Raw genomic sequence first — 18,589 nt, 5'->3', positions numbered from 1 at the left:
TCAGTCTTTTGACACACAGACAGTCAGTGTGGAGATAAGTATGTGCTCCACCCTCTGTAGCTGTGGAACAGATATTTTTTACCAAGACCTGTAAACACACCATTTTAATATTCCAATAAAACAGCATTTAGTGAGGTGTATTTGGAGAAGGGTTTGACAATCGAATTAGTAGAATTATAGCTGATATCGCTGACAGTGACATACTAATGCTTTGTACAAAGTGTGATGTGTGACAATGAGCCTATGCTTTTGTAGTGAGAGAATAAAGTTGGCATTATTCTCTCCAAATTACAGCTATTAAAAAGACAAGTGCAAAGAATGTCCTTATTCTTTATTTCATCTCCAATGACTGTTAGCAGCCAACATCTGAGCACATCATAATTCCTGATATGACTATCAGAAGTATGTGCATTGTTACTGCCATATTAGCACCAATAATCACACATGTAACTATTTATACCAACAAGTAGGTATTGGAATTGACGTTGCATTGTAGCTTTTAACCTTAATGTATTGACTGGTTTATCTAAAATTAGTAATTGATATTAAGAATTTATTCAAAACCAGATGTACACTGTATGAGAAGTATTGATACTTTGCTGTCGATGTGCACATTACTACCACTTAGTCCACATGGGGTCGTGGTTCTAGTATCGACAATAAACAGGTCTAGAGAGAGATGCAAGATATCTCCTGGTCTGATGCGAGTGGCAGACCTCTAACTAAAGCTGACCCGGAGACATCTCAAACGCATGCCGAAACCATCACAACTGGCTCTAAATATGGAGGAGTAGCAGCTATACTTTTGAGATGGACAAACAACTTATTTTAATTAGGGCGGACACACTTTCAGTTCAAATAAATGTGGTCAGATACGACTCATGGAGACGGTTTGGTATAACGGTAGAGGAGGCCGGGTGAGCCCTGATCGTTGCAGCCAAAAAAGAAGTTGGTGAATTTATTATTGGTTTTAGGTCACTCCCTTGTCATTTTGCCAAGGTTGCTCCAAACGTTGGATGATAGCAAATTGTAAAAGCAAGAGCACCTTTACTTTTCGCTGCAACTTTTACAGCTCACTATTGTTGGAACCTCTAAAAGCTACGCTCCTACTTCAGCTCCAGCTTATTAAGAAGAGACCTTAAGTTATGGACAATTCAATGTTATCGCTTTAAAAAGTGGCGAGTTTGCAGAGATAATACATGTTTAGGGGCCCAAGATGTGTGGAACGATGAACTGCAATAAGTCCATTAATAATGCTGAAGATTTTGCATACAAAACAAATTGAGGGAATTCTTGGCATGGATTGAATCCACGTGACGAGTTCAACAGAAGTCACTGCATATCAATAGCTCAGTTATGGTGATCACCTTTATACTCAATGTGACTTCTGCATTTCCTACTTTCCACTTCACAGAAATGCCTTGGACAGCTCCAAACCAAAGAAAGGACGTGAAGTTCCGTCAAACTGGTAAATCTCTAAAGAGGCCATTGTTTGGAAGAACGGCATTTATATCGCCACTCATTCCAAAGAATCTGTAATAAGCAGCAAAGTAGTTACTTTGGCAGCAGCTTTTCTTGCAACCTGGCATCGAGATCTAAACTGTGACCTTTTTAAAATCCCCCCAAAAAAAACTTCCCTATAGCATTGTGATAGTACAGAGTCTTCAGTCTTTACTAAACGTCTCCCCACATTTCTCCCTCACTGTACACAACAATTGAAAAACATTTTCAACAACAACCAGTTTGATTGAGCTATTTATTCATTTTTAATTTTTAACAGTTCCAAGATAAAATGGGAGACCAAAAAAAAAAAAAAAAAAAAAAGAATCAGTTTTAGGAAAGAAACGTTTACATAGAGGTCGGAAACGCGAGTACAGCACAGAAGCATTTCTTGGCTCAAAGTACATTCGCAGCAGTGCTAAGAATCCCTTCCTCGCTCAACTGGAAGAGAATGAACACCGACACTGGATAAAGGCTTACAATACAGAGAAAATTGACACAAGCAACTTTACAAAAGTACACATGATAAAAGTCCCTTATATATAACCTTGGCTTAAATTATGGCTTCACGATGAACATGTGCGCCAATTTTACCCCTAAATGTGCAAATTCCCAAAACATGAAGAGACTATTGATGAACGGAGATGTACAGTAACCATTGAACATGAACAGTGCAGTAGAACTGTGGCTCACCAAAGCTTCGGTCTTAAGTGGAGCTCATGTTTTCAAGACAACAAGAGGGGGGGGGGGCAAACGGAAGCCGCCGTGTTATCTGCTGCAGCCGTGTAGGGGAGTAGGTTGAGGAACGGGAGCAGAAGTGGATCAAATGTTAACCATCTCCATTAGAGTTTGATCCAACACCTGCTTTATGCTCAGGTTCTCCTCTTTAGCACGCGTGAGTTTATCTGTTAACACAGCATTGCATCGGTTAGAAGCCAAAAATCAAACAGTGCTGAAGTGTGCAGAGTTTACGTAAAGCCTTAGTGGAGAACAGGGAAACAAGTGCTGAACGTTACAAAGTACACATGTTAAAGACACGTTAGTAAAAAGCCTTAAACATCCCCAAATTATAGTATTTCACATTGACCCAATTCCCCTTAACCCAATCCCATTAGGACACACATTTGTGAGAGTACATTGTAAATGTTACACTCAAGCTATGAACAGGGCTGTAGTCTGGACTGCACGAGCTGAGTCGAGGAGCAAAGAATTTGCAATCGATTTGAATGAAGCAACAAATCCCTAGCGCCCTCTGACGCTGCAAAACGTTTGAGGTTGGTATGTATATGAAAGTGATTTCACTGCAATCATCTCCCTCCACAATTACACCCAATATTATTTGGCCTCCACAAAGCTAAAACCTTCTGTGTCATCATTCCATTTTGACACATGCAGCACAGACAGGTTTCAGCCAACGCGTCCGTCAATGGACACGCGTGACTTTAGCTCCAATGCTCAGCAAATGAGAGATTTCCCTCCTGTGCTACTAGTACGACTCAAGTGAGGACAGTGTTCTGTATATAAGGCTTTCTGGATCAGTGGGGGTGCAAGAGGTGGCGATTGTGACAAGGATTAAACAAATCAAACTTCAGTGCTGCACAAAGCCGACTACATGCTACAGATGCTACAGATATAAACTAACCAGATTTCCAATCTGCACTGCAATCAAAGCCGCTGCTTGTTTGGTTCCCGGCCCAGCTCAACACCCCACATTGTAGGATTCTTTCCCATTTTCTAAACAGTACTTTTAAGTGAAAACCCAAAACCCAGTTCAGGGAATGTGAACTAGATTTGGACACCGCTTTTTCTCTTAAACCTCGAACCGAGGGCTTCAAGAATCACGCCCAGCCTTCACTCCATGAGCAGCAGCATAATGACGACTACAGCTGGATTCATGTGCTACAGCCCTGCAAATAACAGAACATACCTAAATCCATCCTTTAACTAACCTGAGTTTGTCTGAGCACCCACCTTAAACAGTTTGTGAAAGCATGCATAACATTCATATCATTGGTTCACCCTTCTGTTAAAAGCACTGCTGTCTTGTGTAGCTATTGCAGACAGTCGTCTTTTTCCAAACAATATTTCTTTACATTTGACTTTCAGGGAAATTAAAGCATACAAGAAGTCATTGCAGTTTACGCCTCGTTTAAAGCTACTCTCAGCTCATTGGTCAGAAGCCGGTTTTTCTCAAGCTGCTTGTATAGATGATCTTGACGATCAGAAAGCAGGTCGGACAAAAAGGGAGAAAAGAGACAGAAGGCAGGTTAGTAAAGAAGACAAAAGAGTTAGTGATACTTTGAATTTTACAAGAGTTGGGATGCGTTTTAGAGGGAAAAACCATCGAGTGCATATTTACTAAATGTCAAACCATCTTTACCTTTTTGTTCTGGTTAGCCAAGTCTAACGCTGACAAATAATTCTTCACAAAGCTTTTATTTCATAAAGTTGTATCTGTATTTGATAATCTAAGATTTAATTAAGAGTCCAAAACCTGTTGACACAAATGACAACTAAAACAAAGAAACCTCTCTTACCAATATGGTCCTTTAAAAGCTACAAACTTGAAGTTCATGTTCTCAAATCACATTCGAACTTTTCACTGCGCTTCTTTTGTAACCAAACTTTTTTTTTTTTTAAATTTATAAACTACAAGTGCAGGAGTTTAGCTTTGGATTAAATTGCTTTGCTTTGTGCATCTCCACATCAAGTTTGTCTGCACCTTAAATTAATTCACTTGTTATTCTCAGTTCAGCGATACTTTGAAAACTAGCTGTGGCTACAGAGTTTTAATTGGAACATAATCAAGATTTAAATCGCCTGCTGACATTCAATCCTGCTCAAATTAGGAGATTTGACTGAATAAACAAACTACAGATAACCTTTCATGGCTTCTGCCGTCTGTCACGCTCACCAAGAAGAAACCTGAGACTAATTATGAATTTTAATTTATAAAAACCAGTCCTCTCAAACTGAAAAAGAACAGTAAATGTTGGAGGAGCTTTAGAGTTTATTAAAAAGCTACTCAACAATAAATTAAAACAAAGACAAAAATACCAAAAAAAGAAAAAAGAAAAAAGATGAGGACAATGGACATAAAGGAACATTGCAACAGAAAGGAGGGAAGGGGCTGACACAGATGGAAGAATGTTTATTTTACACAAAGCAATATGGCTCAGAGATCTGTGTGAGAGATGAACATATGGGTGCCGGCAGCGGTGGCCCAGGGTGCAGTAAAGAAAACGCGGAAACAGAAGGAAACAGAAAGTTGGGCCGTGCTGCACAGGAGAGAAATGATGGCGCTCAACCAGCTTCTGGAGTGAAAGGTGTAAAGATTTAGCTGTGAACGAAAGAAGAACAAGGGTGTCGGAGGAAGAAACAAACGAAGGAATGAAAGATGAATGACGTGCAGAAGCAAATGGATGCTGCAGGGGAAACACTGAAGGGGTAAAGGGGGAAAACTAAGACTACCACTAGGTTATCAGTCCAAGAAGATTTCAATTTAGCTTTCAGACAGTCAAAAGAACTAAACAATGAGAGCTAAATCTATTTTAGTCAAGCAGTTAACGTTTGAAATCTATAACTCTAGAAAAGGTTACAGTCACAGCACTCAAACATGCCACCAGGGGGAGCTCTATCTTGTGAAAGCAGTTAGGAGGTCTGAGCTCTAAATGCACACAGCAAAGACAAGCCTGTGGTCTATTACATGGAAGTCATGTCGTTGAGGGCGTGGTCCAGCTCCTCGCTGATGGCCTTGTACTTCAGTTTCTGGGCATACAGCTCATCTATTGTGTGTGAATTATCATCAAGGTGCAGTGAAGGAATTAAAAACGAGAAAAGGGGGGGAAAAAAACGTCAGGGAAAGAAAAGTCACGATGAATAACAGATGAAATAATAGGCAGGACAGAAATAGGTGGGAGGTGCGCGAACAGCTGCTGATATTGTGTCAGATTCCTGAGGAGTCACGGAGAAACTGCTTCACACGTGGCGTGACATTGTGAGGGGCTGCTCGCGACTCGCTGGCCTTGAACAGTCACTACAGCAGAATGCCAGACTGCACTGTGGTGAGAAATGTTGCTGCCAACATGAATAATATCACGCCAGCCCCCTGTACTTCGCTGCTTTGTTTTTATCTCCCTGGTAGACGACCGGCAGGCCAAATATTTGGCCGGAGCACTATTAACAACCTGCTGACCATTTAAATGGCTGCACGCTGCACTCATGGTTACACTGCAATAAGTCTTTCCTCCTTTCTGATCACATCAGTAAGAAAACTTTGCATTTCGAGAAGACTCGGGATATTCAAATAAGACTTTTCACATTGAATTGTTGAATGACAAAAAAAATGCTTGTATTTTGTGGAAAATGGAGAAGATTCATACCCTCAAGATCGTCAATTGTCTTCTCAAGCTTGGCGACTGATCTCTCAGCGAACTCGGCACGGGTCTCAGCCTGGGAGGGCAGACATGATCACACATTAGCAAATGCCATTAAGAGGTTTAGACGTTAACCACAGCACAGCAGGACACTAAAGACTTCTTTGTGAAAACAAAGTCAGCACATCTACTTCATCTAATGAGTTGAGCTTTACAAAATGCGTAATAAAAATTCGATACAGGCTCCCCAGTCAAGCCGACTCACCTCCTTCAGCTTGTCTGTCAGGACCTTGATCTCCTCCTCGTACTTGTCCTCCTTCTGCGAGTACTGTGGTCACATTCAAGGGCCACAGTTAGACTCAAGACAGGACAGAATGTCAAGCATGTCAGAGTTTGTACACAGTGCAGTAAGCCATCCTACCTTCTCTGCCTGAGCCTCCAGAGACTTCAGGTTGTTCTGAACGGTTTTCAGCTCCTCCTCAAGCTCAGAGCATTTGCTGTAGAGTTATTGTAATGTTGGACAGCACATAGAAGAAATACATACGAAAAAAGAAAACCGAGTTAATTGGAAGACAATAAAGTGCCGTAAAGGAAGAATCTGCAAGCAGAAGAGTTCTCACCTCTCAGAGAGCTCGGCACGCTCCTCTGTACGTTCCAAATCACTCTCAATGATCACCAGCTTACGGGCCACCTGGAGTCACAACACAGAAGGTTAGTGGAGCCATAACCCTTCAGACTCTGCACTGATGCTCCTCCATGCACCAACAGCAATTGAAGTCATAATTTACGACTTGGTACAATAATATACGTCACCCGGAAAACAGCCAGAGATGCCAGCTGTCACATTCAAGTGAAAGAATGTGAAAAACGCTCAGCTCAAAGTTCAGAGAACAGCTGAGAAACTCACCTCCTCGTATTTGCGGTCAGCCTCCTCTGCAATGTGTTTGGCCTCCTTCAACTGGATCTCCTGCAGCTCCATCTTCTCCTCGTCCTTCATCGCCCTGTTCTCAATGACCTTCATGCCTCTGGGGAAGGAGAACAGCACAACAGGTAAGTTTGAAAGATTCCCACAGGTGCAAGACTTCAGCAGCATGTCTCTCGTCAGCTCAGGAAATTCCACCCCTATTTGAAGATTACCAGACACAAAGCTCACACTTCCTCCAGATGCATCGTGTTGATTGTGATGCTTTGAAATTAAAAGGACAGCAATCACTGGTTAGTTTACAAATGCAGTAATTCGCCTCATTGTTAGGAATGAACTGTTCCAATCAGGATGAAGTCATACTGGCACAATTTCTATTTCGGCATCAATAACCTGCAAAACGCATAATTGATCGAAATAAGACACTTGGAAAGTTTTTCTCCATTAAATAAGATCATAGAGAGGCTTTGTTGCAACTTTACATACTTGCCTTAGCAGCATGGAAAAACACAACTAGCCCCCATTCCATCTGAACCTGCTGCTAGGTATTATTGAGACATATTCAGTTTAATGCATCACTAAGAAAACATTAAAAGGTGTTACGGTTACTTGAGCTTGTGACATAAGCAGAAATTGTCTGTCTCAATCATTGTTTTGGTTTTTTTTAGACCTTCAAGTGGAAATTCTCAGAACTAACCTTGATGACATGGGGAAATATCCAAAGAGAGATATTGAGGTTAAAAGGTATACCATTTATATTAATTAATTTTTAGATCAGGTTCTATTTTTACATTGTGATTTCATTGTGTCCTGTACTCACTCAACATTTGAATGACTTGAATTTTTTTAATCAAGCCATTTTACAAAAGCTGTAAACGTGTGGTACACACAAGTTGTCCCACTTCACCTCCCAAACATAAGAAATGCCAGAATTAACAGTTCCATGTAACACATATCCGTCTCCTCTGCCTTTGACAACAAATGCAGCGCACTACTGTAAGGTGGTGACATATAAAGCTTCCAACCATTGGGGGCAGCACTGAGACAAGTTTAGCAAGAAGCAGGTGGAACCACTAAATGTCATTAAATCCATTTGCCTGAACAATGTGATGTTATTGGGTCCAACATGTGGAAAACCATGGGATCTAATCCTAGCATTTGATTGAGCATTCAAGGCTTAATTTTGCCTTTCTGCCCTCCTTTTGGATTGTGTGAATGAGATGGGTGAAGTGGGGCTCGAGCACAACCACGAAGTCCATGAAGAGTTTATGTCCCACAACGCCTCTCAAGAGTTCCAAGATGCCCACCTCTCACTCTCATCAGCAGCCTTCTCGGCCTCCTCCAGCTTGGTCAGAGCTGTGGCCAGACGCTCCTGGGCTCGGTCCAACTCCTCCTCAACCAGCTGGATGCGTCTGTTCAGGGAGGCTACATCACCCTCAGCCTGGGGGAGGACAACACCACATAAGAGTCAAATCAAGCTCCTCGAGGACACAAAAACAAGGTGTGCTGCTGCTGCATGTCGCTCTCCAGCCAACACGTGCTCTCAGGGGAGAGCTTGGGCTGGGTCAGGAGCCAGGCTGGGAGGGGACGTGCAGGGTGCAGGATGCAGTGTGTGTCTGTCGTGATGGCGTTTCCTCTTCGTCTGATACGTTTGTTATATATTGTTTATTTTGCAAGCAGCGTTGACAGCCTTCGTTTCCAAACTTAAAACTAGAAATCTCTACCTAAATGTGAAGAAGTTCCGCTGTCCCAACACTGAATTAGCCCTGAAATGTGGCTACAGTTTAGCATTTTGGAGGTGCAGGTTTCCTCACAGGGGACCTGTGGTGCTGCTGTAATGTTTTAGCCTACACTTTATCCAGGACGCGCCGGGAGGTGCTCGTTTATCGACCCATCTCCCCCCCTCACGCCCTACAGAGGGCTCATTTCAGCCCGGTGGGCAGCTGTATGAGAGCATAAAGCGGCGCTGTCTGGGCCTAGCAGCCACGCTTTTTGACCAGATTTACGCCTAATGCCGTCGGCAGCCTTGGCACTAATTGCCTTAAGTCATTAGCGGCTTACTGTTTCCCTCGCGCTCCTCTCCTGGTTCAGTTCCCGCTGTAGTAACGCTGCCCGGTCCTCCGCCACATCGGCCTGCTCCTGCAGCGACTTGATTTTCTTTTTGACAGCTTCTAAGGAGCTCCCACCGGCCATTGTTGTCCCGTTTGCCTGAGCTGAGCGAGTTTCGTCCCGGCCCCGTGCAGTACACCTCCGCGCGGACTCACACTCTGGAGGATGCGGCTCGTTTGATCCCTGCCCCCCTCCGCCTTTAATCAAGCCTGATGAGGATTGGGATGTGCCACCAACCCCGGAAGTAACTCATTTCACGCGATTAGCCTCAAATTGATCCACCAAAAAAATATTATGAATCGTGATAGTTGATAACGCTATTTGAAAATATGTTCACGTCCATTGTTAGGACTTTCTGGCCACCGTATCGCCAAATCACGGTTGAGATATTTGAGGCGCATCCCCTTCAGTTAATTTGAGCCAACCCTGTCAAAATCAAATCTCCAAACATCATGTATTCATTCACAAAGCATCTATATCAACGTCATTTATTTACGCATTATCGTTGATGTATGTTACTTAATCAACCTACAAACGTCACTGATGCAAATGCATTTGTTTTCCATTTGAGGAAAACATTTGCAAATATCCACATTACTGTAATTAAGTGGCATTTTTGGGTACATGTTTCTTTTGGGTTTTTTTCAGCATTTACCCCCCCCCCCCCCCCCCCCATCCACACACACACACACACACACACGCGCATATGTACAATTTACACCAGATAACCTCCATTGTAGAAATCATAAATTACTACAGAATACATGTAAAATCTTACTTCTTTTTATTTATATTTGCTTTAATGTTTGCCTCAGGAATTTGCTATGAGATTGCTGTAAGATATGTGCATTTTATACATTGTACATTTAATATAATATCTGCTCTTAACAATACAAATAAATGAGTAATCTTTGGGAAGTGTATATTGTGCTGTTACTTCAGTGTTTTTTTTAAACAAAGATACTTGTTTATTTTGTAATTGAGAGCAGTTATGATATACAATAAATGTCAGTTTTAGTACTCTATACAACTTTTGCCTCAAACAATGCTCCAATTTACAATAAATTCAGACAATCAAACATTTTCAAGAATAGTAAAGTCCAGTAATAGAAACAACAATGTTCACAAAGGAACATAAACATATTATTGTGTGTCTAAAAGCTTGCATTCAAACGCAAATTGAGTATTACTTATTAATACACAATAGCTAAATTGGTACCATGAAGTTAGGATTTTGAATGTGTTTTTATTGAATTTTATGCCTGCAGTTGTACCTTTAAAAGAACCCCCCCCCCCCCCCCCAAAAAAAACCCGTTCTTTATCACACAGGAAAGTTGTTGTTGTTAGTCATGTACATGTTGACGCTGCTGAAGTCGTTGTTTCTACTTGTGACGCAATCAATTACTCTTAATTGCTGTAACTTGAAACAACATCAATAAACTGGTCATTTCATCCGAGTTGGGCACAACCACATAGTGCCAACTGAAACCAGCCTGACTGCAAATCTGTTAATGATTTTACAGGCCAAAATATGCTTGTAAAATGTCCCAGTGAAATCAGACACTTGTCCTAAAGATTTGTCCAAATGACTTTGGAATGTAGGCTACCGGTAAGCCAGTAAGCAGTGGCATGACCATATACAGCACATGAGCTATTATTAACTTATTTATATATTCATTTTATGCAGCCTATTTTGTTTTATTCCATAACTTGAACATAAGAGAAAACCCATGAGGCCTGCCGGGGTCTCAGTTTCCTTAGAGGACAAAGGGGTGTTTCAAGGTCAAATCATTAGGACAGTGAGTGTTCGGTTTCAGCTCGCTCAGCCCCCAACTCACATCTGTGGCTTTCTTCTCAGCGAGCTCCAGTTTCTCCTGGGCATCCTTCAGGGCTTCAGAGTACTTGTCCAACTCATCCTCAGTTGACTTCAGCTTCTTCTGCAGTGCTACCAGGTCATCCTCAAGCTGGCGCACAGACAAATAAGAAAAAAGTCATTGGCATGCAGATAATTGTCTGTGACTCATCAGCATCAATTGACATCTCGTTCTATCAGAACAAAAGTAGGGGAATTCACACTTTATTGTTCCGCTTTTCTAGAAATGCAATATTATTCTTATGTGATCATTTGGCTGGCGCACAGTGCGTTATTTAAACGTACACATCAAATCAATCGAAATGTTATCACTCCATGCAGTCTATGTATGAGTAAAATATAAACATCGACATTTTCAAATTTTAAAGCTATTATAAAGTTTTGTTTTAAACGTATTATATCCAATATATTGATCCTCACTGGAAGGATAATTGATGAGTCAAGCACGCTGTGCGCACTGTGCTCAGCGGCACCGGTGCGTAAAACTGCCCCAGCGGGTCTCCCAGTAAAAGCCGACCTGTTTGCTTCTGTCCTCTGCTGCTTTCTTGTCTGACTCGGCTTGCTCAGCTCTGTCCAAGGCGTTCTCCTTGTCGAGCTTAAGCATCTGCATCTTCTTCTTGATGGCATCCATGTCTGTTTAGTGATTGGGGGGGGGGGGGGGGGTCTCCACACAAATCAAAAACAAAAGAAACTGAATGGAAGGACCGGAGCGTCTGAACCACACGGAACGCCAAGCTGGAGTGCGAGCTCACACAGTGTGTTGTGAGTCAAATATGTATTTTGGCTGAGCAGTTACTGGATGCCCAATACTTTTTTGGAAACAAATGCAGCTGCTTGCCAACGTGGGACCTCACTTTTTTATGAGTCTCCTCACTGATTCGTTGCTCCAGGACATTTGACTATTTCTATGACTATACATGGGATGTGGGCGTCAGGAGGACACTCCCTCCTCACGCCAAGAGGTCCACTCCCATTTCTAACACCCTCCAAGAGGACGTTAAGTGTCAAGACTCTTGACAAGTAGCTCTTTGAGGGGGATATTTGGGACAAACATGTTGGTCGTAATGACCCAATTATCACTTTGAGGATAATCCATACAATAAGGCTAAAATTGACTAAATGGCAGAAAGGCATCAGTTGATCTCAAAACGATAGCAGGACTGTTCTGTTTACAACTTTCAACTCCACATCAAGGGATTTCAGTTTATACAATTGTTCTTCTCAACTTAATTAAGACTTTGATTGACACACTTGGCAATTAATAATCATAATGCCATTTTATGCATTAAAGCTATTCACACATAATACATATATGTGAGAGGATGAGCCAGTGTGAAAGTTTTCTCCCTGTGAGGGGTGTCACATTAGCCAGCCTGGCTTGTTTGTCTTCCAAGGGATCATTTCAGCAGCCCCCTCGCGACATAGTTTTACATCCGAGCAGCAATCAGATAGGCTTTGCTCTCTGTAGAGTTATATCATCAAGCTTGTCCAACTCTTCTCTCAGCTAATACATGCCAGAGTGTTGTATCTCAAATGGGCGACAGTGGGCTCAGTGGTGTGAGCTGTGCAAGATACAGAAGCTTTGGCATTTCAACAGCCCCCTCACGGCTCCTCTGTGGCAGTTCACAAGGCCGCTGGCTCAGTTGCAGCTGTCACACACAATATGTAGTCCAAGAATGGGTCCTGGTTGGGTAACAATACCTTACTATTGACCACAGTAATCCATTCTTGTGTAATATACCAGAATCAACCACAAATCACTCAATTAAGGGAAGGTTATTGGTTGAAGTAAAGTCTACAGTATAGTACGGAAGCATACTGTGCAGCTTTCGACTCAAACTCTGTAAGCAGGCTGTGTTTCAGTTTTTACAACAGACGGTCTGACAATGCACACATTTTTTCTCTTCCTCTCTGAAGAAGAGTTCATTCTTTTTTCTAGTCCATCCAGCTTTCCTTGAGGTTTCTTCTGCGCATGTTTCAGGATCTTACTGCAATAAAACAGCACCTGCTGGATTCGATCGTTGGCCCCGGCTCCTGACTTGGCAACTTGCCCTTTTTCCATTAAGATGACCTGCCATTCCTTCCATTGTGAAGATTAATTCTTAAAACAAATAACCCAAATGAGTAAGCATTAAAATAAGCCTTGATGAACAGTGCTTGATAAATGTAAAACCTGTTGATTTGGTGCCCTGCAGATAATCCAACAAAATATTCAAAGTGCTGCTGGTGAGACTCTGCCAGGATTAGGTTTCATGAAGTGGCTCTTTGCAATAAACTGTCCCATGTGTAGTTATTTCTCTCCCCCGTGTGTTGTTTTTTTGGTGGTCTGGCCTGACATCCTTCCTGTGAAGCTTTCTTTTTTTTTTCTTTTTTTTTTAGTGCAGTCAGCTGTCACTGTGTTGTCATCCTGCCATGTGTTGTGTGGACTCTTCAGCAGCCAGCCAGGCATGCCTGTCATATGTAGGGATCAGAAGGCTCGTGGCGCAATCCATGTCACCCTCGCACCCTGCACACAGACAGAGTGGCATACATCACCACGTTGTACCTGTTCAACAATGAATGGCTTTCTTGATTGAGAGTATACATTTGATTCTGGATTATCAGGGTTTTATTTTTCTATTTCCAGGTAATAGCATTAAATTATTAATTTGTGTCTGTTTTAATGTAATAATACAAATTAAAACAAAATCAAGTTTTGAATACTATTTTGGGCAAATGGCCACATGTGCTGCTTGTGTAGGATTATTTAGATCTGTGTATTAATAAAGCAGGACACCTCTGCTTTAGACTTCTCATAAATTGCCACACGGTTCTATTTTGTACTATTGCCTTGGTGAAAAAAACCCTCTTGCTCCCAGTCACCACATATGAAGAAGTATGGCAACATATTTTATCTTAACACCCACAGAGCAAAAAAAAAAAAAACACCCACAGAGCAAGTGGCTGTAGACAAAATAAAAGCATGTTTAGCAATCTAAATTGCAAGTGACAAACTATATTGAAGGAGTAGTTCTAAATAGTATATAAACATGTCAAGAATATTTGATCAAAATCCAGTGAGAAATATATCACATTTAGACACATTTTGAATATATAAATAATGCGATTTAGGCATTTCTTTTGTCAGTTTGCAACTTTTGTCTATATAGCTTGTATATTTAGAAATAGATGTCACACAATGGAGTTAATTGTTTTTTATATTCTTGATTTAACTGTCTTTTGATAACATTTATGTATTCATGTGGCTGAATCAAATATTTGTAATTCTGTATTCCCTATTAGTGCATAACATCGGTCTTGATCATTAGCCACAATGATTTGACAATTTATTTATTTTCTATAACGCGTGTACTTGACACTGCATAATACGTTCCATCAGGAATGATAAACTGAGGACAAACGAGCAAAAATCCAAGTAACCCTCTGTATTCTCCGTTGCCATCATAAAGGGGAGAATGTGCCCCAGTAACAATCAAGTCAAGGACACATGTGAAGCTGTGTTGGCGGATCTCGTAAATTTCCACAGTCTTGATTTTACTGGCACGATGCAGTTCATCATAGTTTGTGACGTCCTCTTTGATCAAGTTTGTTTCTGCAGTTCAGTCGGTTGAGAAGATGAATGCCAGGCGCCACTGTTTCAACAGTTCGTCCTCGATGTGTTGGGACAGCTGAGTGAAGAGATCGCAGACAAAAATGGGAGCACAGTGATTATTTCATTGTTAATGTCCAGACTGGAATTTTTCCACTTCCGACTTCCAACGAATTAAAGCATTTGGGAGGAATAATGCTTGTCATTCCTCCCGTGCAGTCTTTTATCTCTCAACTCGCAAGCTCATGGGTTGTATGTGAGGTCATGCAAAAATATCGATGTGATGAGTGAATATAGCTGCAGTGCAGAGGTGAGTACATTGATGTGTCATTTTTGGAGTTACACAGGAGATCATCCAACCTGACAATGACCCTGTTGTTAAAAAGAAAGAGTGAAAAGTTGAAATGTAAGTGAAGCAAAAAAAAACTAAATCGGGACACTGTGGCCGTGGCGCCACAAAGTCAGTAAGGGTAACTGTAAATTGATTACGACTGTCTTTAGTGAATGAAACCCGTAGTCTCGCTATGCATCATGTTGCCCTCACCAGTAACTGTAGCTGCTTTCTGACTTTTATTATAATTAGATATAGGACATAAAAGTAATGGATGAGCTGTCTTCTATCAGCTGCTTGTTCACATTAAATTCAGTGCCCTCGTCCTTTTAGCCAGGGTTGATGCAGTCTTCTCCTTGGCCAAATCTGCCTGAACAAGTTTCTCATTACAAGTCAGGTCCACTATAAGCAAGAAAAAAAAAAAAAACACTTTCTGAGATTCACATTTTTGTTGCTTGGATAAGAGTGTGCAGTTGAATGAATGAAAGTAAAATTGATGAGGAAATATTGGAAAAGGGTTTTCGGGCTTAAAAAGCAGCGCCGGGAGCAGCTGTGTCGCAGTAATTGACGTTGCCTCCTCAAATTTTAGTGTCAGACAGATTTAGCACAGGACTCAGTTCATAGCTTAGACTCAATTTAGCGTCAGGTTTAGTGCTGACTCAGAAATACCACCTTGTTCCAACAGTAAACTGACAGATATTTAGCAACCAGAACCCACCTCTCTTGTTGTTCAGTGGGAGCAGAGAGCGGAGGGTAGTGATGCTCCATCCTGTCAGTGCTGCTCCACAGGCATCAGGGATGTGACTGGCTCACATAGACAATAATGTGTTTTAGCATTTATTTATTCAGCAAACTGTTCAAGCTTTATCTCGTTATCACTAGTTGCTCTTTCGTCTATCATTACGTAAATAGATGTCTTTAGCACAACATGAACAAACACGAGTAGAAACCCATTTTACTTATAGTTGCACAAATCCATTAGAAGTCAACATATCTGTTGAAATAAGCATCAGTGACATGGTGGTGTTTTGCAAATAAATTGATTTCATACCAGCTTGGTGTATTCCACAAATGTCCCACACAATGTAAAGGACATGACCTGAGTGTCCTCTGCGGTAGTTTAGCTCAACATGTGGTTCTAAATAGCTTTTTGAGTTGATCAAGGATTTTGATCATTATTCATGTTGGTCAGTTTAGCTTGTTTAACTTTAATATTTGTTTGTGATCAATATAATTCTGTATTTACACTACATGCTCTAGAGCATCTAAAACTTGCAGTTTAATTTATGTGGTGGTGGTATAGTGTTACTGGTTAAACTTCTTGACAGCTAGTGAGACGGTTTGAGTTCTGGCTTTGGGACATTTCTATGTACTTTGCACATTCGTTCTGCGCACTCCGGTTTCTTCCCATCGTTCAAAGACATGTATTGGAGGTAATAGTATACCCTAAATTGCCCGTAGGCGTGAGATTGTCTGTCTCTCTGTGTTTGCCCTACGATGATTGGCGACCTGTCGGGGCCCTCTTCACTCCACAACACTTGGTTGGAGACGGATAGGAGGTGGATGGATGGATAGATGGAGCAAGTGAGGGAGAGTAATTCAGGACAAGTATTTAACTCTTGCAATTCAGTAGAATTTTGAATAACTTGCATTTCAGTGAAAGCATTTATAGTGTATGTTACATTTGACATGTGCTTACTTTACAAATTCACAATGTGCTTTTTCACACACCAACTTGAAACAAATGATCTACAAGCTTTTAAAAATACCAGTTCCAACAAAAATTATGATTTAATCTGTGATGACTTAACATGGTTAATCCTAATATCCATCCATCCATCCATCCATTTTCTTCCGCTTATCCGGGGCCGGGTCGCGGGGGCAGCAGTCTAAGCAAGGAAGCCCAGACTTCCCTCGCCCCAGACACGTCCTCCAGCTCCTCCGGTGGGACCCCGAGGCGTTCCCAGGCCAGCCGAAAGACATAGTCTCTCCAGCGTGTCCTAGGTCTGCCCCGAGGCCTCCTACCGGAGGGACATGCCCGGAACACCTCCCGAGGGAGGCGTCCATGGGGCATCCGAAACAGATGCCCAAGCCACCTCAGCTGGCTCCTCTCGATGCGGAGGAGCAGCGGCTCTACTCCGAGCTCCTCCCTGGTGACTGAGCTCCTCACCCTATCTCTAAGGGTGCGCCCAGCCACTCTACGGAGGAAACTCATTTCAGCCGCTTGTATCCGGGATCTCGTTCTTTCGGTCATGACCCAAAGCTCATGACCATAGGTGAGGGTAGGAACGAAGATCGACTGGTAAATCGAGAGCCTCGCCTTTTGGCTTAGCTCCTTCTTCACCACGACGGACCGATACAGCGACCGCATGACTGCAGACGCTGCACCGATCCGCCTGTCGATCTCACGCTCCATCTTCCCCCCACTCGTGAACAAGACCCCGAGATACTTGAACTCCTCCACTTGGGACAAGGGCTCTCCACCGACCTGAAGGGGGCAAGCCACCTTTTTCCGGTCGAGAACCATGGCCTCGGATTTAGAGGTGCTGATCCTCATCCCAGTTGCGTCACACTCGGCTGCAAACCGCGCCAGTGCACGCTGAAGGTCCAGGTTTGATGAAGCCACCAGGACCACATCGTCTGCAAAAAGCAGAGACGAGATCCTGCGGTCCCCAAACCAGACCCCCTCCGGTCCCTGGCTGTGCCTAGAAATTCTGTCCATAAAAGTTATGAACAGAACCGGTGACAAAGGACAGCCCTGCCGGAGGCCAACGTGCACTGGGAACAGGTCCGACTTACTGCCGGCAATGCGAACCAAACTCCTGCTCCGGGCGTACAGGGACCGGACAGCCCTTAGCAAAGGGTCCCGGACTCCATACTCCCGGAGCACCCCCCACAGGACGTCCCGAGGGACACAGTCGAACGCCTTCTCCAGGTCCACAAAACACATGTGGACTGATTGGGCGAACTCCCATGAACCCTCGAGTAGCCGGTGGAGGGTATAGAGCTGGTCCAGTGTTCCACGACCTGGACGAAAACCGCATTGTTCCTCTTGGATCCGAGGTTCGACTAACGGCCGGATCCTCCTCTCCAGTACCCTGGAATAAACTTTCCCAGGGATGTTGAGGAGAGTGATCCCCCTGTAGTTGGAACACACCCTCCGATCCCCCTTCTTAAAAAGAGGGACCACCACCCCGGTCTGCCACTCCAGAGGCACTGTCCCCGACCGCCACGCAATGTTGCAGAGACGTGTCAGCCACGACAGTCCCTGCACATCCAGAGACTTAAGGAACTCAGGGCGAATCTCATCCACTCCCGGTGCCTTGCCACCGAGGAGCTTAGCAACTACCTCGGTGACTTCAGCCTGGGTAATGGACGAGTCTACCTCTGAGAACCCAGCCTCTGCTTCCTCAGCGGAAGACGTGATGGTGGGATTGAGGAGGTCCTCGAAGTATTCCTTCCACCGCCCGACGACATCTCCATTTGAGGTCAACAGCTCCCCACCTCCACTGTAAACGGTGTTGGTGAAAAACTGCTTCCCCCTCCTGAGGCGCCGGACGGTTTGCCAGAATTTCGTCGGGGCCGACCGATAGTCCTCCTCCATGGCCTCCCCGAACTCCTCCCAGGCCCGGGTTTTTGCCTCCACCACGGCCCGGGCCTGGCCTGCCGGTACCCGTCAGCTGCCTCAGGAGTCCTATGAGCTAACAGCGCCCGATAGGACTCCTTCTTCAGCTTGACGACATCCCTTACTTCCGGTGTCCACCACCGGGTTCGGGGGTTGCCGCCACGACAGGCACCAGAGACCCTGCGACCACAGCTCCGAGTAGCAGCTTCAACAATGGAGGTGGAGAACATAGTCCACTCGGACTCAATGTCTCCAACCTCCCCC

At 43.3% G+C, this 18,589-nt stretch overlaps 1 protein-coding gene across 6 annotated transcripts; it reads right to left on the bottom strand.

The window, feature by feature from the left end:
• Positions 1-1,745: 1,745 nt before the first annotated feature.
• On the bottom strand, positions 1,746-11,652 carry LOC308106415 (tropomyosin alpha-1 chain-like). 6 transcript variants are annotated; one of them, XM_080458122.1, is made up of 10 exons: positions 11,298-11,652; positions 10,746-10,871; positions 8,106-8,239; positions 6,784-6,901; positions 6,497-6,567; positions 6,298-6,373; positions 6,142-6,204; positions 5,883-5,952; positions 5,207-5,285; positions 4,139-4,840 (listed from the first exon to the last, which is right to left on the bottom strand). In XM_080458122.1, exons 1-10 carry the CDS (start codon positions 11,409-11,411, stop codon positions 4,837-4,839), a joined length of 855 nt encoding a protein of 284 aa, XP_080314248.1. In that variant the 5' UTR covers positions 11,412-11,652; the 3' UTR covers positions 4,139-4,836. The 6 variants fall into 6 exon arrangements, with proteins under 6 accessions (XP_080314249.1, XP_080314250.1, XP_080314253.1 ...); XM_080458123.1 differs by lacking the exons at positions 4,139-4,840; positions 5,207-5,285 and adding an exon at positions 1,746-2,405 and having other exon boundaries at positions 11,298-11,524; XM_080458124.1 differs by lacking the exons at positions 4,139-4,840; positions 5,207-5,285 and adding an exon at positions 1,746-3,712 and having other exon boundaries at positions 11,298-11,414.
• Positions 11,653-18,589: the final 6,937 nt, after the last annotated feature.

This window comes from Lipophrys pholis (genome assembly GCF_963383615.2).
Source record: "Lipophrys pholis genome assembly, chromosome: 2".
Taxonomy (NCBI): Eukaryota; Metazoa; Chordata; class Actinopteri; order Blenniiformes; family Blenniidae; genus Lipophrys; species Lipophrys pholis.
This window is presented reverse-complemented; position numbering and strand designations above follow the sequence as displayed.

Bases quoted from the DNA above. Each gene is read 5' to 3' on its own strand.
- LOC308106415 (XM_080458122.1), bottom strand. From the start codon at position 11,411: ATGGATGCCATCAAGAAGAAGATGCAGATGCTTAAGCTCGACAAGGAG. The intron at 10,872-11,297 runs GTCGGCTTTTAC...TCTGTGCGCCAG, and splicing joins CAGAGGACAGAAGCAAACAG to CTTGAGGATGACCTGGTAGC. The intron at 6,568-6,783 runs GTGAGTTTCTCA...TTGTGACTCCAG, and splicing joins CTGACCGCAAATACGAGGAG to GTGGCCCGTAAGCTGGTGAT.